At 45.8% G+C, this 23,240-nt stretch overlaps 7 protein-coding genes across 7 annotated transcripts; 3 read left to right on the plus strand and 4 right to left on the minus strand.

Moving 5' to 3' along the window:
• Window positions 1-326: 326 nt before the first annotated feature.
• Window positions 327-2,147, minus strand: N7469_002401 (uncharacterized protein; the record flags this gene model as incomplete). The annotated part of the gene is made up of 1 exon (XM_056641321.1): window positions 327-2,147. One exon carries the CDS (start codon window positions 2,145-2,147, stop codon window positions 327-329), a length of 1,821 nt encoding a protein of 606 aa, XP_056503815.1.
• Window positions 2,148-2,410: 263 nt separating this feature from the next.
• Window positions 2,411-3,058, minus strand: N7469_002402 (glutathione S-transferase family protein; the record flags this gene model as incomplete). Its single annotated transcript, XM_056641322.1, has 1 exon — window positions 2,411-3,058. One exon carries the CDS (start codon window positions 3,056-3,058, stop codon window positions 2,411-2,413), a length of 648 nt encoding a protein of 215 aa, XP_056503816.1.
• Window positions 3,059-5,941: 2,883 nt separating this feature from the next.
• Window positions 5,942-6,175, plus strand: N7469_002403 (uncharacterized protein; the record flags this gene model as incomplete). Its single annotated transcript, XM_056641323.1, has 1 exon — window positions 5,942-6,175. One exon carries the CDS (start codon window positions 5,942-5,944, stop codon window positions 6,173-6,175), a length of 234 nt encoding a protein of 77 aa, XP_056503817.1.
• Window positions 6,176-6,731: 556 nt separating this feature from the next.
• N7469_002404 (putative sister chromatid cohesion factor (Chl12)) lies at window positions 6,732-10,004 on the minus strand (the record flags this gene model as incomplete). The annotated part of the gene is made up of 3 exons (XM_056641324.1): window positions 6,732-7,137; window positions 7,194-9,726; window positions 9,785-10,004. The coding sequence occupies 3 exons, from the start codon at window positions 10,002-10,004 to the stop codon at window positions 6,732-6,734; spliced, it is 3,159 nt and encodes a 1,052-aa protein (XP_056503818.1).
• Window positions 10,005-10,654: 650 nt separating this feature from the next.
• N7469_002405 (ribosomal protein L1p/L10e family-domain-containing protein) lies at window positions 10,655-13,514 on the minus strand (the record flags this gene model as incomplete). Its single annotated transcript, XM_056641325.1, has 6 exons — window positions 10,655-11,232; window positions 11,299-11,467; window positions 11,555-11,908; window positions 11,977-11,996; window positions 12,297-13,382; window positions 13,445-13,514. The coding sequence occupies 6 exons, from the start codon at window positions 13,512-13,514 to the stop codon at window positions 10,655-10,657; spliced, it is 2,277 nt and encodes a 758-aa protein (XP_056503819.1).
• Window positions 13,515-17,439: 3,925 nt separating this feature from the next.
• Window positions 17,440-18,850, plus strand: sun1 (SUN family protein UTH1; the record flags this gene model as incomplete). Its single annotated transcript, XM_056641326.1, has 2 exons — window positions 17,440-18,741; window positions 18,803-18,850. The coding sequence occupies 2 exons, from the start codon at window positions 17,440-17,442 to the stop codon at window positions 18,848-18,850; spliced, it is 1,350 nt and encodes a 449-aa protein (XP_056503820.1).
• Window positions 18,851-21,430: 2,580 nt separating this feature from the next.
• Window positions 21,431-23,026, plus strand: fhdA (putative transcription factor Tos4; the record flags this gene model as incomplete). The annotated part of the gene is made up of 2 exons (XM_056641327.1): window positions 21,431-22,936; window positions 23,000-23,026. 2 exons carry the CDS (start codon window positions 21,431-21,433, stop codon window positions 23,024-23,026), a joined length of 1,533 nt encoding a protein of 510 aa, XP_056503821.1.
• Between the last annotated feature and the right edge of the window lie 214 nt (window positions 23,027-23,240).

Below are 23,240 nucleotides of genomic sequence, written 5' to 3' on the forward strand. Positions count from 1 at the left end.
TCGCGGTCGACTGCCAAGACTACGCTAACCGGATTGGGACGTGACTTTGTGCCTCAAATATAAGGTATCGTCTCAACTTCTGATCCCATTAGATAGTAGGTAGAAGGACGGGTTAATTACTCCTATGGATAAATTGTGAGGTCTGAAGAATTAAATACTATCAAAATAGACAGTATCAATCCGAAAAGTCAGCTTTGATCTCTAGTCGTCGACTACAGGTACACATTTTCCATCTCAGCTACAGGTCTTGTAGTATCTTCTCTTCCTTCTAGTTGTAGGTTTATACAAACATAGAAGTATTTAAGTATCCCAAAATCTAGATAGATTTATATTAATGTAATTCTTTGGAAGTCAACCTCAAATTCACTTCCATTTTCGAGTGCCTCCCCATTCATAACACCATGAACGTACGCTTCTCCAACAAGCAAATATCCATCTCCTTCGTTCCGCACCACATGAGGTGTACTGCCACCCTTCAGCAGTACAACACTATCCCCTTTCTGCACTTGCAGTGGTACTAAGCAGAAATACCCACTTTCAGTAATTGAAAACTTCCTCGTCACTACATGCTCCATTATACCACCCCCAAAAAGCTCGACCACGAATTGTCGAGTTTGCGGATCAGGATACTTTTCAGAGATGTCAACATTCACAAACGTACCCGGACGATGCATATTCCACCAAGCGCGAAATACATCCTCATCTTTCTCGAAATCATATCTCTGTCCGGTAAGAGTTCTCCAAAGCGCCGTGAATGTCTCCTGTCCGTATTTGCTTGAATCTCCGAATTCTTTTGATTTGCTTTGAAGCCATTCGACATATTTTGTCTGATTATCGATGCAAGTCATGGAATCCGTGATGGATGTCAAACTATCAATAAATGCAGCACTCGAAGTAAGCTGTGTCTTGTCAGGACTAAATTCCAGATCGCTAATTGTGTTCCCACTAGCCTGATAACATTTCATGCTGTCCTTCTGCTCTGATTCAAACGCTTCCAGTAAGAAAGGCTTGTGGCTCCCAATCCATTCATCATCAGTGGTAGACCAGTCTGGCACACATGACGGCAGATTCAATGAAGATTTCCCTCGAGTCCCAACGCTAGTCAGAAGATCTAACGTAGTGCTGCTCTGTAGCATACGTACAGCCACGTCTATATACACATCCCGTAAACTTAGATAGTAGTTAGGCTCAATGCCATACCGAGACGCATCAATAGCAGTACCCAAGAGACAATACACTTTATCTCTTTGATCTTCACAATGAAAACCAAGAGTCCAAAGCAAAAGAAAGTGTAAAGTAGGACCAGTCTTCTCCGTCTTCGGAAACCACAAAGCCCTCCTCACAATCTCAATTAAAAGAAGATTCCCCACAGCCCTACGATCAAGTCCTTCCGTATTTGCTCCATATTGCTCATGAAGAATGGCATTAGGAAGTTTTTGAAAACGCGCAGTCTGAAAAATAATCAATATCAACTCAAGAGGAAACTCCACCATTCCACACCGAATACTTGTATTTGAATTGAGAGCCGCCTCTTGAAACATCCAAGCCCTCTTAGTCCAACCCAAATGAATAATAAATCGAAGCGCAGCCCAAGCCGAATCATTCGCAACAGGAAATCCAAGTTCAATTAATCGATCATTCATCGAATGGGAAAATTCATGATCAAGAGAAAATTCATTAGACGTTTCGTAAGTCGTTATATGATCCAAAAGTTGAATGGCCAAATCAACCCCTAACTGAATTTGTTTAGTTTCAGGACCAACGTATATAATGACTTCTGTAGCAGATCGATAGATTTCTCCCATGTGGAGAACCTGTTTATTTCGTTCGTTGGTATCATTTTGATTAACACATATTGCATCAGCCCATAAACAGAGCATATCTTTATCCCGTCGAAGATTTAGTAGTGCATTGTATAGGGAGGTTGTTATATCGAGGTGGCAATCGCAAGCTTCTTCGGCCTCGGTAATTTGGATTTTCTGACTTAGTTCAGAGGGTTCCCATTGATAGGATAAAGCGTTGTAATCAGGTTTCGTGTTGAGGTCGAAATGATCGATCCTAGCTTTTATGATAGGATCGCTCAGATCTCCGGGATGGAGTGTTAAATTTCGAATTTGGCCGTCTGCAAGTGGTTTGTATTTGTACATTCTGCAAGTGTTATGTTTATGCGAGAGAGGTGATGCTATTGAAGAAATTGATACAAGGAATAAACAAGAGAGCTTGGTGAATGCAGAAGCAGGTCTCATAATCGACATTTATTGTGTACCTCTGGCCACATATGTTCGTTACACTACAATCCGATCTAACTAGATGAGGTTTTAGTGTAATGTATTGCAGGGGATGAAGTCTTCACAAATTCAAAGTATAGTATTGAATCATAACAAAGGATCACCAATCCTAGCAAATCTATCTACTGATTCGCAATAATAGCAGCACGAGCCTCCAAAGCCTTCGCAACAGCAGGCTTCGCCTTCTGACGATTCAACCAAGCCTCAAGATGAGGATATTCCGAAAGACTAATACCAAGCATATCAACAAGAAGATACCAAGGAATAAAAGCCAAATCAGCATAACTCCACTTATCACCCGCCAAATATTCCTTATCCTTCAAAACACGATCCAAAACACTAGACACGCGTCGAATCTCATTATAATACCGCTCCTTCGCACTTTCAATCTTCTCCGGGTGGAACTTGGTGAACCAAACAGCCTGACCAAAGTAAGGACCCTGACCACTAACTTGGAAATGTAACCATTGCTTAGCAAGGAAGTAATCCTTGGATCCGGGTTCGAAACTAATGGTTCGTTCCTTGTCGTAGGTTTCAACGAGGTATTCCAGGATAGCACCAGATTCCCAGATCGTGATACCGGTATTTGGATCTTCGATTGCAGGGACGCGACCATTGGGATTGATAGATTCGAAGGGTTCTTTCTTCATGTCTTCGAAGGCAAGGACTTTGTTTTCGTAGGGTAAACCGAGTTGTTCAAAGACCATAACGACCTTCCATGGGTTCGGACCCAAGCCGCAGCCATAAAGAGTGATAGGTTTGAGAGACATTTTGTTTTTTGAGAGCTGACTGATCGGTACTACCGATAATGAATGTGAACTGTGTTGAATTGGAGATTGGTACGAAGTAGAGAAATTGCAGCACAAAGAAACCCTTTATATCGTTGTATTCCGCACTCTGACTTCATCGCAAACCTAATGGACACATTACACCCCCACTTCACCTTGTAATTCACCCCTCGGCCTCGGAGCGCTGACAAATTACCTACAAAGCGGAGTCTGGGACCTTGCGAGCCATCAGATAGACGCATTTTCGTTCGTGGAGCTTCTCAGAGTTTCCAATGGAAATCAAGTGGGACAAGGTCACCGCTTTCTCGTGGGGTTTCAATTGGAGAATCATCCAATCGATGGTTCATATTCAGGAATCAAGACACTGTTCAGTTTACATAACTACTATGTATGATCGCAGCGGGTTGCCACACCAATGCCCGACTTATGCAGCGAGAAATGATTGAACATGTCTTGATTTTCCATACTGTAACATAGTATCCTGGAGTCCTTCGTGGATATTTGCATGGTTTTCGCACGGATTTGAATTATTTTCGCGGTTTATGTGTATTTCGGGATTTGTGTCTGTCAAGTCTGACCGCTGGTCGAGCTACGTAAGCAATTATCAGCAATATTCATGAAAGGGGAGATGAACTGAGAATTATACTTAAACTGCACGACAGCTGACGAGGATGATTGAGTGGTATCATGTTCAATCGACCATGCAGAAAGATGAAAGAAAGAAGCAAAGAATCAGAATGTCAAAGATCTCAACCAGTCTAACATTGCTGACAATTCCATTGCTGACGAATCACCAATATAAATCAAGACGTTTCTAGCCGACGCCCTTTGAAAGACTTACCCCGTCAATTGGGGAAGATATCGGCCATAGTCCGTAAAAACGGAGTAAACAAATGACTCGATGCGTTGTCCAAGACCGGAGGGCGTGTTTTAGGGTGATTTTAGAGTCATCTCATACTGTACCCACCTGGATGAATACTCAGCCTGACTCCCACAGCCTCGCAATAGCCTCAGCCTCAACCCACGGTATGCAAATGCAAATATGCAAAACATGAATCAAACACTGACTAGAATTAGTCTAGAATGACTAGATCTGCAAACTCCGAATTCTTTTTTTTTCATTGCCTCAATCATGTTACACTGACTAGACTAATGCGCAATCCAATAAGGCTCGGAGTAGATTCGGAATGAAAAATCGGGTGTCGGAGTAGATTTCGGACTAAAAAGGGACATAGAATATCACGCCACGAAATAAACGACATAAACTAGATAAACAATACAAATTCAATCCTCATTACATAGTGAAACTTGAGTGTCATAGATTTCAAAGCAAAATATTCCTAATGATCTGGTGCATTGATAGATGATCCGTGGTTATTCCAGACTCCGTTTGACTCATTCAAGCCACTTCGTAAAATACGAATTCAGTGAATACGAAGGATCGTAACGTCATCGCAGCTCAAGACAATACTTTTCGAGATTATCACAGAATATAGGTTGTACGGAATATAGTGTAAGATATAATGCAAGTAGATAATATCTTAATTTACTGATTGTCTACTACACTGCCCTACATCCTCCGTACGTACTAGACATCACTCATTTTGTAGTACAATATAACTACAGAAATTAGGTAGATAATAACCTACTCCAAACTAGATATAGTGGAGTCACCATCCTTTGTCTACCCTATTCTCCTTATACTATACGAACCACCACATTAACTCCACACTCTCAGACCACATCTAGACCTCAATAACCTCCAACAGTCAAGGCAGCAAGTCAATCCCAACGTAATCACCTTCTGCCTGAGTCAAGCAAGAAAAGCAACGCATGCCAAGAAACGATCTACCACGCCCTTTCGCTAATATGGAAAATAGATTCGTGTTCGAGACCCATTGTCTATGACTAGGACTCAGTAAGCCCGTGCATACTATGTATGTATGTACAAACAAGCCCAGCCTTATGCCGCGACGATAACGATAGTACATACTGCATTCAACGGATAGTTACTGTATTAACGTGGACCGGCTTATTTCTGGCCAATAAAATTATGTACTTCTTTATTTATTCCTTGTTTGCATTTAGAAGTTACACATTTATCTCCACTTGGAAAAAAAGCAGTGCAAACTGCCCAAAGTGGAGTCCGAATATCCGTATTAGGAGCCCGCGACATCGGGCTCCTTTTGGGTTTAGTTTTTTGATTTCTTTCTTTCATTTTTATTTTCAATTTCAATTTCAATTTCAACTTAAGAAATAATATTCGTGATCCATCGTATCAGCTAGAATAATCTATATTCAGTAAAATAGAATACTCTGTCTTCCAGAGTATGTTGATCTGTCAGATATCCTTGGCATGGTTGGAAATCATGCTATACGAGACAATGGATAATCAAGTCCGATTTTTACTCCGATTAGTCCGTAGATCCGCCCTTCTGACGTCTTCAGTCACTTACAACGCTAGATATTCTAAATATTCTACATAGTATGTATGTTTTGAGTCAAGTGGGTCAGTGGATCATCTTTTTATTTTTTTAATGAATTTTATTTTACTTTTTTTTTAATCGGAGTAGATGACGGAGTAAAGTACATACTTTCATGAGTATTGCTCAAGTATAAAGACCGCTGAACCACCCATTCCAAATATCCATCACAACATCATTCCTCAAGTCCATTCCAAGTTTAATCAGACTTATCTCTCATATATCATCATTGATTACCATTACCTCATTACTCCATTCATACATTCATACTCCACCCAAATCCTATCAATCAACCATCTACACCACCACCTCTATACTCCAACCAATACTCCTCCAACTCTACTATACAATACTATACAATATCACATATACAAACAACAAAATGCCCTTCACCAAATCCACAACTCCCACCACCAAAATATTGAGCGATACATCCTCAACACACTCCACCGTCTCAACAGCAACAACCCTCAAACCCACCGACTCAAAGAAATCAAAATGGTTCTCTCTATCGAAACCTACAGACCACCACCACAACCCCCGCTCATCTGATTCTGCCGCCGCCAAAAAGGCTATTCATAATGAGGCTATTGCTAGTTACCTCTCTCTGCGATAGTCTCAAGTCTCCGAGTATGAGAACTTCTCTTCTCTTCTCTTCGAGTTCGAGTCTGAGTCTGAGCTCGAGTCGATTCTATACGGTCTCAGTTTGTCTGCTCGCGTACCTGGTTTTTTGTCGATTATATTACCGCGCCACACTTATGAATAATACCCCGACTGCTTTGATTGACCATGCTATGGCAGTATAACTGCTGGTACTATTGGCTTGATTTGGTTTTGTACTGCGCTATAATGTTTGGATGATATGGATAATGGTGATATATTGGTACTTTGTTCTAGGTTTTCTGAGGGTTGAATAGAAAGATTATGTTATTTCAGTGTTTTTGATCTTATGGAATTTCAAAGTAGAAGTATTTGTATCCTATGTGTTGGTCTTTTGAGTGCTTTAGGTTAGAAAGGTCTTAAGTCTCTTCAGTGGCATAGTACTAGCATTCAAGGAACATCATCTTCTGTAATGGATTACAATGCTAAAGCGATCATGAATATATGTGCAATGATTAATGATAGATGGTATACAACGAAAACATACTCTCTAAACTCCATTAAAGAACCACTCACAATCCAGCCAACAATTCACCCATCGAAATCGGTTTACGAACCGCATTCGAGAATCCCTCATGATAAGTAACCCAAACTTTCCTTCCAGCCTTGGAAGACTCATCAACCGGTCGTTGATCTCCCTCCTCTCCACCCTTACCATTCGGACTGGGAGTCTGAATAACCCGGCCAAAGAAATCCTTCTTAACAGTCTCATCTTTCATAGCTTTCTTAGCTGCATCATGAGACTGCATATTCTTATCAATCGGATATTTCCCAGCCACCGCACTCTCGGATTGTTTTCGCGTCGTTTCTTTGCGGTATTCTTGATCTAGGACTTGGCGAACGGCATATCGGACAGGTGCATTACCTCCAGAAGATGCACCAGGCATTTTAGAGAATGACACGAGTGAATCAATTGGTCTATAACGAATTAGTTTGTGGAATTCATTTCATATGAATGGGTGTGCTTTGCTTACGGTTCCATTCTGTAAGCCCATCCCCCATGACCACCACCTTCATGCTCAACTCGGACTTTCTCAAATGTCACTCCCATACAGGCCATAACTCGCGCGGCAGATTGAACGAGGGTACGCTCAGATTCTTTGCGTACACTGGCGGTACTTTTATTATCGCCGCCTGCTCGTACAATGACTGGTTTCACATCCGGTGAGAGCATACGCACCAAATGCGGGACCAGATCGGTGATGACTGATTCAGAGGATCGGAAAATACGAATTATCGGTGCGGAAAATGAAGTATGGAAGCTGTTCAAGATTGCACGATTTGCTTTTTGCGCTTCAAATGCGGCGAATTCAGCTCTGGGTCCAGAGAAGGGGTGTTCTTCCTCGACTTCCTCGTCCTCGTCATCTTTCTCTGCAGCTTCAATCTTGCCCGCGGCAGAGGCGAAGAGATGATGGAATGCCAGTACGGACTGGCTCAGATATGGGCTTAATTCCCATTCTTGCGATGAGTGTACCTTTGCAGAAATGGAGTCGTGGAAATGCAGCCATTCATAGGCAGCAATAGGCTTGGAAAGAAAAGTATCATCCTGATACTGTTGAATCGGATAGGCGGCAAAACAGTCTGTGATACAACGATCATGATCACCGCTAGAATCCACCATTTCTCGCAATCGATTGATAGCATGTCGTTTGCGTAAATCTGCAACACCAACAGGTACCCTTGTATTAGGACCATCATATTTGTCTTGAAAAGTCATTCCGACAGGCGCATCTGTGAAACCAGCACCCTCAGTGAACACGCGATTCACAATCTCACGAACTCCTCCACGGCTCATTTCTTTGAAAAATGATCCACCTTCTGTTGATGCGCTGAGTACTCGCTGCTCCAGCCAATTCCGGGTCAATCGCAAGGCGGATGGACGCTCATTGTGCAACTTATGTGCGACCCATTCAGCGGCAACCAAAACACTGCGAATATCACCCTCAGCAGATCCATTATTTTTAGAATTGCGCTGTCTCCGACTCGCCAATCCCCAAGCCGCTTCACAAAGCCGTCGAGCTCCGTCGCCATCGCAGGGAATCCCTTCGCGGGTGAAAATACTCCTTATCCTTCCAACAACATTCTCCAGCGGTGCTTGTCTGACGTGAATCATCTCCGCAATAGAAGAGGCCCTCAAAGGTCGGAGACTGGGATGATAAAGATCATTACAGACCAATATGAGAGGTCGAAGGAAGCGGAAGTTATCACCCTTGCGTTTCTTGCCTTTATTTGCCTCTTCGGTTTTGTTCGAATTTCGCTGGTCAAGTAGGACGAGGTCAATCAACGCTTTCATGAAACCTCCCTCACCACCACTTCCAGCTCCACCAACAACACCATCGACTTCATCAACAACAACACAGACTGGCTTCGCAGCCCGACGAACTTTATTTTCGCCAACTTCAACATTCGCACCTTTGACATTCTCCGTAGCAAGAGCATCACGGATGCGACCCTTAACAACATCCCTACTGCGTTCATCACTGGCATTGATCTCAAGTACTTCATAGCCCGCCTGTTTAGCACAAACATGTGCTAGAGTCGTCTTCCCCAGACCCGGCGGTCCACTCAATAAGAGTACCTTTCGATGAATACGCTCTTGGTCCTCCTCTTGACCCTTTTTAGGACGAGACTTAGAAAATCCCGGGAACACAATTGGTTCCCATCCTTTCAGCCAGTGAAGTACCGCTCGATGTGTACGCTCATCTCCAATAAGATCGGTAAATTTCCGTGCGCGGTACTTCTCCGTCCACATCATTGAGTCGTATTTCTTCTGTTTCGCATCACCCTCGTATTTCTCTATGGATGGTTGAACTGGTACTGTGGGTGTGGAGGTCGTCGGGGCCGCTGCTTTAGTCTCCCTTGCCGCATCGTCTAGTAGTTTGTGAATCTCAATACCGTAGTAGCTCTTCGTTGCTCGTCCCGGCTCCGTCTCAGATCGACCGGCAATCATGCGTTCATAGGAAACTGGATCGTGAGCTTTCCGGGCAGAAATATTGTGGATCTTGCCAGAGCAAGTCTTGATCTGGAATTTCTTCAACGGTGCAGGTGCAGGCCGAATTGCCATTTGAGGTTGAGTTTGGGGATGGGAATCTGTAGCTTTGGGTGTGGCATTGTTGTCGCTGTCGTTCGTTTGGAATAGACTCAGTGGTTGATATGGTTGATCCGAAATTCCAGGGAGTTCCATCTCGGGATTCTCTGGTAATTCAAATTGGCTTTTGAGTTGCTCGTCTCTGAGAGCAGCGAGATCGTCATCTTCTTCATCATCGTCATCATCAACGAACCCTCCCACAAATTTCTGTCGCTTCGGTTCGGCATGTTGTGGACTCTCGTCTATTTCACCAGCCTTTCGCTTTTGCGAATCCCCCGCCGCATTCTCACGGACAGAAGTACCAAGGGGCGATATAAAGGGCATATTTAACATAGGTGGAGAAGACGGAAGTGCGGAGTTCCAAGCTGGTGTATGCGTAGATTCTCGAGGGGTTTGAAGAATGGACTTTGTCGGAGTATCTGGTTACATCTATTAGTACGCCAATCCCTCAAAGTGACAGTCTCAAGGTGTTCAAACCAGGTCCTAGATCGTCTTCACTGCGAAACACATCGGACAAGTTCCACGCACGATGTTGAATTACGACTTTGTTGCGGGTTAAATCTGCGCGTGCAAGGTGGATAGCTTCAAGGTCGTCGGAGAATGATTCGGAGGGCGGGTTGGCTAAGGTGGTCGGTTCTTCGGAGTGTAGGTGGCAAGCAGGGTCAAAGGAAGATAAAATTGGTGACGAAGGAATCATGAAGCATCTCTCATAGTCATGAATGTTGTAAATGTCAATTTTTCAACTCTTCCACTGTGCAATTGTAAGTGATGCCGTCTTCTCATCGCGCGAGACGCGCCTTGGACGCGTGCCACGCTAGTCCCGTTCAGGCAATCCATTCGGACTAAATGGGTATTAAGGGACTGTTTACTAGCTTCCGGATTAAACAAGTATTAATTTGGATTCAAGATTTCAAATCAGATTGATTGTCTGAGCGTTTTCGGTTCAGTATTATGCAGCCATGTATTTACTGTGTTAGTAGTCTCAGGAAGGATATTTGTGAAAAAGTAACTCTATACTGCTGATTACGGAGTGTGGTCATAGTCCACTACCTAGTGTACCTTGACCACAACTCTAGAGTAGGGCTGGGAATTGTAGTGTATATAGCTACTCAACTGACAAGTAATTACGTAGACTAAGACATCAATTCTCTTACTATTACTATAAACCCTATAAACCCTATGTGAAAAGATAATGTATGATATATGTGTATTGTAAGTGACTAGATCCCAACCTAGTCATCTAATCAGCGGTATGGTATACTGTACGGAAATCAACGACCTTCAACAGGCCACGCCAGAAACAAATAAAATTCGAAAGAAAAACCAACTCATCAAACTCGACTCATTCTAAGCACTCTTCACCTTCTCAGTCAACTCAGGTACCTTCTCAAAAAGATCACCCACAAGACCAACATCAGCAACCTGGAAAATAGGAGCCTCGGGATCCTTGTTAATAGCAGCAATAACCTTACTATCCTTCATACCAGCCAAATGCTGAATAGCACCAGAGATACCGGCACAAAGGTACAACTGCGGAGCCACATTCTTACCAGTCTGACCAACCTGCAGACTGTTATCAGCGAAGCCGCTATCAACCGCAGCACGGGAAGCACCAATAGCAGCACCAAGTGAATCGGCAAGGGGAAGCATGACACGGTCGAATTCCTCCTTAGACTTCAAGCCACGACCACCGGAGACAACACGCGATGCGGTTGCAAGATCCGGACGCTCGGACTTGGCCAATTCCTCAGACACCCACTCAGTCTGGGCGGCGGCGTTAGAATCAACACCGTCCACAATCTCAGCGGATCCTCCCTCCGTCTCGGTGCCTTGGAAGGCGGTACCTCGGACGGTGATTACTTTGATATTATCGGTTGACTGAACGGTCAGGATGGCGTTGCCGGCGTAAATTGGACGGACGAAGGCTGGTGCGAGTTAGTCATTGGTATAATGGATCACATTGGGTCATTGGGTTTCTTTTGGGGACGTACTATCCTCGCTTTCGATTCCAGTAATGTCAGAGATTTGCGAGACGTCCAGAAGAGCAGCAACTCGGGGCAAAAGACTCTTTCCGAAGGCAGAGTGTCCGGCAACAATGTGGGTGTATTCGCCCTTCTTAATATTCTCCACCAAAAGAGGGGCGTAGTTCTCAGGAAGACCCTATAAAAGAAAAAAAACGGATCAGCTACATCTGTATTCGATGAAAGGCACGGGGCGAAACACCGGGGAGTAAAGCTAGCGGTATACCTTCTCATAAGCATCATTCTCAACAGCAACAACCTTCTCAAGGCCCTTGATCTTAGCAGCCTCAGCAGCCGAAGTTCCCTTAACACCACTTCCAGCCAAAAAGGCAGTAACAGGACCACCAAGCTTCTGAGCAGCCGCAATTGCAGACAGAGAGGAATTCTGCAACTTGCCCTCACGCTGCTCGAGAACGGCGAGGGTCGAAAGCAGGCGGGCGAGTGCCGATGTGGGCTGGCGCAGAGCCCGGGTAGGGTAAATTTGCGAGCGAGCAGCTCGCAGAGCGGAGTGTCGAGCAATCGGGATCATAGCGACGACGTTGTTTCTGAAAGGGTGAATGGGGAAGTGGATGTGGTTGCTCTGAAAGGTCGAGGTTGAATCTCGGTGATCCGCGGCGATGTGGTTATCGTCGGGATGCCAAGACTTACCCTCCCGAGGTCGGACTCGGCTAATGCAGGCTTCATATAGCCTGATCGCCGCTGAAGGTATGACGGTGATAATGTAGATATATATCAAACAAACTAGCGATAATTAAATTCTACTCTCGGCAATATGCGACTAGAAATTTATTCTGATTTCTTTGTTGTCTTTTTGGAGGGAACTAATTCAGTTCGAGGACTTGAGGACTTGATATGCAGACAAAAAAACACGTGATATTTTGTACGCCGAATATAATACCTTTACATGCAGAAACATTAAATAGGCAAATTTGTATCCAATCATGAAGAAGACTTTCTCTTCTTCTTACCTGCCTTCGGGGCTTCAACCTTCACCGTCTCACCATCATCAAGGGCTTGGGCCTTAAGCTTGGCGAGCTTCTCCTTGCGCGCCGCAACGGACGAGGCTTCCTCATCGTCCTCCTCGGTAGACTTGGACTTCTTAGACTTCTTGCCCTCAAGCAGCTTCTCCTCGCCGGTAGACTTGCGCTTCTTACCAGCCTTGGCAGCAGCCTCGATAGCAGCAGTCTCGGCCTCAACCACGTCGGCGTCCTCCACCCAGAGCTCATTGGCCAGCCAGATGGGCAAAGCGGTGGTATTGGCACCCTTGACGTGGATAGCCTTGATATTTCTCCAACCCTTCGCGACAAACTTCTCAGTCATTCCTTTGACAACAGCAGCGATGTTTTCGGACAATTGATCCGCGGTGAACTTGGAAGAGCCGACGCGGACAGCAACGGTAGTAGCGGGGGCAAGGTGAACGGGAGTGGACTGGAGAGTTCGCTCAATCTCCTTAGCGACAATAAGAGGAGCAGCGAAAGCAGCGCTCTTATCCTCCTTGGCAACCTTCTTCTTAGGATCTTTCTTAACGCGCTTACCATCCTCCTTCTCGATCTTGGCAATGCGAATGGGGATAGGACGTTTGCTGGACTTGTAGAAAATCTTTCCGAGGGTAGGTACCAAGCGAGTGATTATACGATCATCAGCGAGGAAGACATCGTGTTCGGCGAGCAATTGGCGACGACTTTCAAAACTCTGATAACGGGCCTTGAGCTTCGAGAAACCAATCACCTTTTCGATACGGGAGCTAAGCTCTTGTGGGAATGCAGCATCGGCGATGATATCCTTGACGCTACGCTGGGGGTCGGCAGTGATAACACAGACGCTGAGCTGAGGGGAGGAGTTCAGGGAGTGAGGAATGCTGATCTTTCCGGGCTTCAAGCGATTCTTATCCACGACATGCTTCTTGGTGGTAAGAATCAACCAAACAGCCTCATTGTGAATAGGAGAGCTCTCGTCATCGTCGGAATCATTATCGCCAATCAAAGTCTTCTTGGTAGCGGATTTCTCCTTCTCCTCCTGGTTCGACTTGATGTGTCGCAGCAACGCGGAGGAAGCTTTGGCGACCTGTAAGGAATTAGCGGTTGCGCAGTGGTTTTGTTGTTTGAATTTTACTGACCTGGGGGGGTGTCGAGCTGATACGGTGAGCCCGAATCCACCTTTGAGGTGAGCGCAGTAGAGGACACCATTTTGGCGATATGTAGATTTAATGGATCTTTTTGCGCCGATATCGAGAGATCCCCAAAAAAAAAAAATTCCTCGGAAGGCGGTGACTTTTTCACCGGCTTGGCATCAAAGTGTGCCTGAGGCATGTAATCTGATCAGACAGAGAGCTGCCATGAAGGTAGCAAATTTTCATATAGTCAATTCCTCCAGACTATTGATGGATTCCATCTGAATTGGAGTCTCCTTATCTTTGGTAGGCCATAATTCAAATGGGTCGCTGTCCACTCCAATGCCACCATAAGTGGCGTTTCACATTTGAGGATCTCTTCCTTGGTGGATTTGATCATTGAATAGATTTCTTCATGTCGCTTGGATATGCTTGTGAATATTAAAAAACATTCTGTAAAGTGAGCGATTGTAATTGCTCGAGACTAGTGTATGATATGTGACATGTTGGATTTCTGGGAAATCGTGCCAGTTCTATCATCCGCTTTACAAGTGGGCCGAGATCAAGATATATATATATATTGTACAAGTAGTATTGGATAGTACCTGGGCACTATATGAGCTGCTTATGCGTCAAAGTTTGAGTGAAGACCTAGGTAATAGTATTCCCATAATTGAAACTAAGAGACTTGTTCAAGCTCCAACCGAATTAAAACGGATTATACTATTCTCACAATCGGCAAGGCCTCTACCTGCAGGGTAGGATGGTTTACCAAACAGAAGGAGTACCATAAGTTTGAAATACCATCCTGACCGCTTTTACCTGCTGGCCAACTTACTCAGCACACCGCCTTCTGTTACTTTCAATTACTATGCAGGGTTTGATGTGGTAGAAAGAACGGCAGAAAGAAGGGTATCCGGGGTAGGTTCAAATTAATGTCATGGCATTGTACACCACTAATCCAATCAATAAACACAACCACCACCGCAACCTAATTCCCTCGGCGTATATCATACACCACACAGGAAAAGATCAACAACCTTAAATTCACCAGATAATGTTTCAGACCCTTAAAATGACAAAATTACTATTTACAGCATACTACAGTGGATTATATCTATGTATATGCTTGGCACAAGTCGTGGCTTAGCACTTCTAATAATAGTTTCCCCAAACACGGCCTTAAGCGATGGTCTAGCCAAATCCTGGCCAATACCCCGTTAAAAGTGGTGGCAATACACTGTACAGTACGGAGTACGGAGTACTCGTTTCTTTCTTTGTTGACCAGATGGCTTCGGTCAGCTCGAGTCTTTTTCGCCCCTTTGTTCAAGCCTGTGTTATCCACGCGGGCGTGGTGACGGGAAGAGGGATGAATAGGAGGCGACTCAGCAATGCATATGCCCTACTTGATAAGTGGTGTGTAGAGATTATCCATGGGGTAGAAAGCACTGTCTACGCTATAGCATAGTCAACTGGTTTTTACAGTGTTGACTATGAGTCTAGAGCGAGCGCTGCTAGTGCACGTACCACTTCATCTGGAGATCGTAGTAGGGTTGCAATAAGTTTTCTCCTTGAGATTTCGAAGTGATCCTTTAGATCGAGGTACAAGATTATAATTTAACAGCCTTGCACTCCGTACTTAGGTAACTATATACTATGTACACACTAGAGTTCTTAAGGAGAGCTCCACATGAAATTGATACTAGAGCGCCACGCAAGCAGGTCCCATCGAAGTTCTACAATGGGAACTCCATACAGTCCATACCTATGATATTAGGGTATGACTTGGTACTGATACTATGTATCTCACTGATAAATGTGCAGCCAGACTTAACCATCGATTCAAACAAAGGCCTTAAATGAGGTGGGGAGCGATATCGTTTGATAGGCACCCAAATTACTGCATATCGGAAACGACGGAGTGCCGATGTCTGGTTCAAAAATTGGGCCTTATAATCCAATATACTGATCCAAACTGTACTTCCAGACAGTTTACAGCGTTCATGTCATGTCAATCTAAGGCATGTCTAATGTGGACATCTGAGTGGGCACGAAAAGAATGAGTTGAATAGCGTGGGATAAACACATCTCTCCCATGCGCAAGACAGACACAGTCCAGATTCAAACGGTGCCCAGCCCGTCAATACTCCATATTTTGAAATGAGGAGGATGGGGTTAGTTTAATACACGGGCATACAAGAGACTAGTTGTAATGTACTATGTATGTAAAATGTAACGGGCAAACCATGACGCGGACGCTGGCTAATTAAGATTGCAGCGGATCGACAAGATATACACTTATCGCCATTTGGAAGGCCCTCTCTGCCGGTAGATGCATTTACTGTACCAGCCTCAGTCAATAGCTTTTGGGGGAAGCGCGAAGAATTGAGATGTGTAGTGGATGGGTACAGGTGATTGGTCCGGAGATCTGGAGAAGCACCGACATTAATTAAACAGTCGTCATCCGAGCGGACCAGGACCAGAATCAGAACCAGAACCACGAGGAGGTTTGCACTGTATGCCTTTGTCCCCTTGGATTAGGACTAGAATAGGGGGCCTTTGGCTGAAATGTGCGCAGTGAACACGAGGTCCCTCTGTATTCTGACTCGTATGCTGTACTGTGTAGGTACCGAGGAGACAAGGATAGCGTGAAATAGGAGTGGTCGGAGGCTGGTGTTTACCCTGTTTACCCTCGCTGGTCCTCCCTACTGCTCACAGGCTGATGCAAATTCAAGTCGGGGATGACCTGCCAGGGGGAAATTGTACAAGTACACCTTCCAGTACAGATATCCCCCCTGGCGTGGTGATCAGCACGAGTGCAGAATTAACCTTGCGGAGCAAAGACCAGATGTACTCCATAACGGCTTGGCAGAGTGTACAGGGAGTACACAAACAGACTATGTAAAAGAGATGTCTGCTCTGTGTATATTGAAGACGATAGTTGACTAGTTCATGATACTGATGATACTGACAGAAGAACCAGATCATATCCATATGGAAATGGGAACTCATGAAATGAAACCCATGGATACGCGAGGTATTCGGCAGAGACAACAGACTGTGATTGGTGTACCTGACTGGTTCCAGCAGTGCCCGGTGGAGGAAATGGAGGAAGAATGGTTTGATTGGATGACCCCTGACTCCCCCAAACTTCGAAAGGTCCCATTCACACACCCTCCTCGGATCTTTCAAGGGCCAAGGAAAAAAAAATCTGCTGGAGAAAAGGGAAAAAAAAAGCCAAGACGAACAAGACAGTCGAGACCTTTGAAAAGTCCAAAGGGATGAACTCCATAATAGTATGAGTATTGTGTATTGTACTGTAAAAGTAGTGTAATCAATTGAGACACCCCCTTTTTCCGCGGTGGATTCCCACGTACCACCATTATACATAGTACATAGTATGTATGTATACCTAGAGTACCACCATACAATACGCCCGTATTTACACAGACCTCCTCCCCTCTTCGCCCCTGGCGATTTTCCTCTTCTTTTTCCTTCTCTTCTTCATTCACTCTCGAGTTTTTCCTATCCGACCTAGAGGGATTCGTCTCTCATTCACATTCATTTTATTGGGAATTCCCACCACACTCTCTTTCAAACCTCGATTTTTTGACACCTTCTGTGTACAGCCCCCTTTACGAAAGCGCGCGACTGGTTTGCCGTTGATGTATGTGAAACCCCGATTCCACCCACACCCACCCCAAGTACAAGATGGGGAATACTCTCATAACCAATGCATGTGGAGGATTGGTGAGAAGAGGGCGCGTTTTCGTCTGGCATTGTCAATAGGACTGGCGAAGATAGGATAACCACAACTGGCCTGATCTTCATCTCGCGCGGTCACTGGCATGTGGGCTCTAGAGAGAACAACCCCACGAGTCTAGACATCTCCATTATGGAGTTAGATTATGGAGATTGGGATACACTAGACCCGGAGAACATCATTGCTAACTCTACGCTTTCTCACAGATTTCCAACTTGAAAACTCCACGCATTTCGCAATGAAGTTCACCAACTCTGTTGCCGTCACTCTGGCCACGGCGGGCTCCCTGGCGGCCGCCCATGGCCACGGCCACGCCCGTTTCCATCAGCGTGCTGTTGAGACCGAAGTCGACACCGCTGTTGTCCCCGGTCCTACCGCCTACGACTTTGTTGTCCTCAACAAGGGTGGCGAGACTGAGGAGATTAGCAAGGAGGAGGCCTGTGACGGTCTCGCTGAGCACAGCCTCGACTGGTACGGCAGCGCTGTCGCCAATGCCTGCCCTACCAGCACCAGCACTCCCACTCCCTCCAGCACCAGCACCCCTACTCCCACTTCCACCGTTGCTCCCCAGGAGCTTCTCGAGACCTCGGCTGCTATTACCCCTAACAGCCCGTCTCCCACCACCACCGCTGTGCCTACCACCTCGAGCACCTCTAGCTCCTCCACCTCCAGCGCCGCTGCTTCCAGCAGCTCCAGCTCTAGCTCCAGCTCTTCCAGCTCCAGCTCCAGCGCCAAGGGTCTCACCGCTGAATTCCCCGATGGTGAGATTGACTGCGGAACCTTCCCCTCTGACTACGGTGCCGTCGCTCTGGACTACCTTGGCCTGGGTGGTTACTCCGGTATCCAGTACGTTTCTTTCCTCGATGAGGTGATCAGCGACATTGTTACCGCTGTTAGCGGCGAGTCCTGCACTGACGGTGCCATGTGCTCGTACGCCTGCCCTCCTGGTTACCAGAAGGCTCACTGGCCCTCTACCCAGGGATCCACCGGCCAGTCTGTTGGTGGTCTTCAGTGCAAGGGTGGCAAGCTGTACCGTACCAACAAGGCCCACACCACTCTCTGTATCGAGGGTACTGGCGGTGTTGAGGTCGAGAACAACGTTGGTGACCAGGTCGCCGTCTGCCGTACCGATTACCCCGGTACTGAGTCTGAGACCATCCCTCTGGGCGTTGAGCACGGTTCTACCCAGCCTCTGACCTGCCCCAACGGCGCTACCTACTTCCACTGGGAGGGCAAGTCTACCTCCGCTCAGTACTACGTCAACAACAAGGGTGTCTCCACCCAGAAGGGTTGCCAGTGGGGTGACGGCTCCGAGCCCATTGGTAACTGGGCCCCTATGAACCTGGGTGTTGGTTACTCCAGCGGTGCCACCTGGCTGTCCATGTTCAAGAACGAGCCCACCACTGACGCCGACCTCGACTTCCCCATCTTCCTCACTGGTGACGTTAGCCAGGAGTGCAGTTACGATGGCAAGGGTAACTTCTACAACGGTGACTACCGTAAGGGTGGTGAGAAGATCAGCTCCGGCAATGGTTGCACTGTAAGTTTTCCCTCTTCACCGAAATTTCTCCCGCAAACACAAATTCTAACATTGATGATAGGCCTCTTCCACCTCTGGCAAGGCCAAGTTCGTCTTCGGCTCCAACTAAGCGTCTCGTCCAGAATTGGTCGAGAAAATACTGGCCCATGGCCTTGAATGAGTTCTTCTTTTCGCACTTTACCCCGACATTCGTGGTGCTGTAAGACAAAAGGTTCTCTTGTCTCAGTCCACGTTTGTGTTTTCTGTCCATATCACGGTTTGTCACTTGATGGGTTGTTTTTCTTCTGTGTATCTTAAATTTTATTTTTGTTTTACGAGAGGAGATCTTGGGGAGAAATTCAATCTTTGTTACCTTTTTCTTCTCTTCTCTGCATCCACAGGTGCAGCCCTCCCTTGAGAGTCAGGGTCAGCCTTGTGGAGGCCTTCCAATTATCTGATTAGATTTATTGAGAGCTTCAAGTTCAACCTCGATCAGATCTTTTATTTTTCTATTACTATTCCCTGTATTTCTTATTGTGCTTCACAGGTCTGCCTTGCCTTGCCTTGCCTATTCCTACCCTGCAGTGCTATCACAGAGCTGAAACTTACCAACCACCCTCAATCTTCAATACATGATTCATGACTTACAGTATCTCTACATAGTCCAGTACATATTGTCTGATTAGCTACTTACAGTATATCAGACCCAATTTAACCCACTCCACTCCAATATCACCCCTACACAGCATTCAGCACGCATCACAGTTCCCTGCTCAACTACAGTACAGTATACGGAGTAGTTAATCATCATCTGCGCTGTACGTACGTACGTATCTACGTATGAATGTAAATCGAAAATATGCAACGACAAAATACCTCTTTAGTTAACGATCGACAATCTCCAGAGTAACCCGAAATCCAGATCAAGAATGTGATTTGTTGATCTGACAGCCTGCATCATACGTAGTACGTGGTACATACATAGTGGACATGACCTGGAACAGGACATAGTGCAGCACAAAGTACATAGTATATACATATGGGTATAAAGTACCCTTACTACGAAATTGCAAGCCTGATTTAGCAGCAGACTCGACTACTAGCTATTCAGCAGTTATCACTAGAAGTAGTGACTTGACTATGCGTCTTGAGATAGCCAAAAATACATCCTAAAAACTGATTGTCAAGGCCACATTCCGATAGTCTCCCAGGCAAACGTGGTGCCAACATTCTTACGTAGATTCGATTGAGATAATCGCCCAACACTTCCCATAAACTTCAATTCCAATTGTAATTTTAATTTCAAGATTCAAGTTTTGGTGCTATGTAGGGATACGGAGGATAGTGGTTATCCTAACCACAGATTACTATGTATGCCACGGAATAAGAAAAAAAGTATCCATTAACAAAATTCACTAAATAAGCGAAACGTGTGAACCTCTTCGAGGATTTCAATTTCAATTTCCACGAGGCTGGGCTGGGCTTTGGACCCGCTATCTTGCTTTGTATCTTGACGGTGTGTACTCCATACAAGTACATACTACAAGTACGGTTGTGTCAAGGGATTTCCTTATTCTAAGTTTAAACGGAATGATGGCTGAATTGTTTCAATTTCTCGAATCATAGGATAAGTCCATTCTACACAGAAGTATCTAATTAATACACACCAATTCTAAACTAACAATTTGCTAATTGTACTATGTAAGTGAACTGCTTCAACGCGGCGTAGGCATAACCACGCGCTTTCAACCCCGCGGAGTAAAATTTGTTAGCGCGTCACTTTTGAATATCCACTCTGCCACAGGAAATTTGCAGGAAACAGGAAAAAAAAATTGAGTAAAGTCGAGGCTGGGAATTGCCACTAGCTACCCCTCAGTAAAATCCAATGGATACTTTTTTTCTTCTTCTGTCAATTGTGTAATTCATTGTGTATTGTGGATGTGTTTTAACCTCGGCTACTTCTGTTTACTGTAGCTATAAGAATACGAATAAGAATGATTAATTCGAGCTCTCACACCCTCGACGTCCACTCTACTCTTATCGATTCACATATTCATCGGATCATCCGATGCCATGGCGACCCATGCCTCGTGCATGCTCGCCTACTGTACTCTGCATTAGTCCAACTGGTTGCTTCATACTTCGCGTTCGACCCACTTTCGCATCACGTGACTACAGACGCGACCGCGCTTTGGACTTTTGTATAGATCGAGAAGAACAATACTTACTTTCAATTAGTATAGCTATGATCAGAAATAAAAAAATATATCAAAATATAAGACAGTACATACCCTCATATATTATCATTCTATGATGTATTCAAGTACTGTATGAATGAATACGTAGCAGTGGACCCTCGTCGGCGCCTATCAACGCGTCGGGCTGTAAGCGTGCATTTCCGCGCAGAACGCTCCGCCCAGGACATTCCACCACCTTTTTCTCTCTTCTCTCCCTTTCTAACCTCCAAACCCTTCCCCCACCCCCTCTTTTCTTGAGGTCTTTGAGGTCTGAGAGGTCCTTTGACCTAATTCTCTTGTCACTACTGGATATCTCATCTTGTTTACTCTTCTTCTTCTCGGTCTTCATCATCACGCGGTGACGCGAGTCCGTGAGCTCGACTCGCCTCTCCTTCCCCATCCCTCTGAAAAAGAAAAGAGGGAGCTCCTGTGGAATTAACAGTAGGATTGACGAGCATCCTCGACTTCTAGCCATGATTGAATCCTCTCCAAGCAGGAGCAGTCTGGCTCCTATCGCCGGCACAAAGCGTCCTGCGTCTTTGTTGCCGGCTTTCGAACCCTTGAGTTCATCCCCGTCTTTGCCTCGTCCGCAAAAACGTGTGGCACGCGAACCAGCAATCTCCTACCCTACACCTGTCCCAACATCGTCAACCCATATTATGTCCTCATCGCCGCCGGGTATCGCTTCTCGTCATCCTGGACGTCGGATCTTCTCATCCGCCTCCGAACGAACTCCCCTGTCGACAGTGCCGGAATTGATGTTACCAGAGAATGGAGAACCATTGCTGATGGGTCGATCAAGTGCTTCTTGTCAGCATCAATTGGCAAATAGCAGAATGATCTCTCGTGTTCACGTCAAAGCTACTTACAAGCCGGCCCCGAACCCCTTCGATCGGGACAGAGTGGAGATTATGTGCATGGGATGGAATGGAATTAAGATCCATTGCCAGGGCAAGAAATATGATTTGGCGAAAGGGAAGACATTCACATCGGATATCAAGGACGCTGATATCATGATTGATGTACATGAATCTCGTGTGTTGGTGCAATGGCCTCGAAATGATAACGATCATGACCGTAAGGATTGCCCGTCTACGGACTCGGAACAAACCTGGGATGAGGGTACACCGACCCAAAGAAGACCCCTTCGTGCTCTACAAGATAGTCCTTTCCCTGAGAACCAGCGGTTGGCTTCTCCTGTCTCCCCATCTCCTGCGGTGCAACGGGCTGTTCCTCCTTCCTCGCCACTATTTACTCCCTCCCGTACTCGGGCCCCAGTCGTCGTATATGAAGACGAAGGATCCCCATTGAAGCGTCACAATACCGTCACCGGAATCAGCTCTGCTCGTCGTGCTAGTGTGCTCCTGCACAGCTCACAGGGAAGTGACCTGGGTCGACACGAGGAGGAATCGGATGAAGAGAACGACGAGGAGAATGATCCAATTATCCACTCCTTTGGTCCTTTCGGGGACAACCTGCTTCCCCGAATGGCTTCTTTCAACACTGGCGACTCGCCAATCCGCACTGCACGCTCCCCTCGCAGTCTCCTCCCGGCTCAACCTCTCCAGCCAACCTCATCCCCCAAACAGACACCCCACTTACACAAACGCGAAAAGTCCGATGATTACCAGAAGCCCAAAATGGATGATGAGAGTATCGATCGAATCCGCAATCACGCCGCCAACCAACTCGCCTTCTCTCGTCTCTCATCTACCCCCTTCTCGACAATTTTGAACAACCTCCCTCCTGAGATCCGCAAGTCGGTTGGCACCCCTACTGGCCCGTCATCTGTTGAGATTCGTTCCATCCTAGAGAACTCCGAATGTATTGGAAAGGTCTCCCGCCAGGGCAAGGATGCAGCTGGCAAACCACTCGAAGCGGAGTACTATTATGTCCCGGATTACGACAATGATCCTACCCGTCTGGAAGCTCATAAAATGGGTAAACCTGGTCTGCGCAATTGTCGCAAACAGCACAAGGTGAGCACTTTCCATAACCTCAAGCAATTTTCAAGCATGAATTTAGCTAACTTACATCTTCAGCAATACTTCTGGCGCAAGCCGAAATAAACATGATGCAAAAGATAAGCGATATATCTTACATCGCCTTTCTGTTTGAATTGGCCTATTAGTACATATTTGCAGTGTTATTGATCACCCTAGATGCAAAAGAGGTGACTCGCATAGCGTGGCGTGAGGCATACCCTGATTTACTCTTCTTTGATTTCTCTGCGTTTGACTTTACTCTCTTTCCCCGTTTCCAAGTTCTTTCGGTCTTGATATT

This window comes from Penicillium citrinum (assembly GCF_028827155.1).
Source record: "Penicillium citrinum strain IBT 23319 chromosome Unknown utg000002l:1.0-3833315.0:1.0-3834789.0, whole genome shotgun sequence".
NCBI lineage: Eukaryota > Fungi > Ascomycota > Eurotiomycetes > Eurotiales > Aspergillaceae > Penicillium > Penicillium citrinum.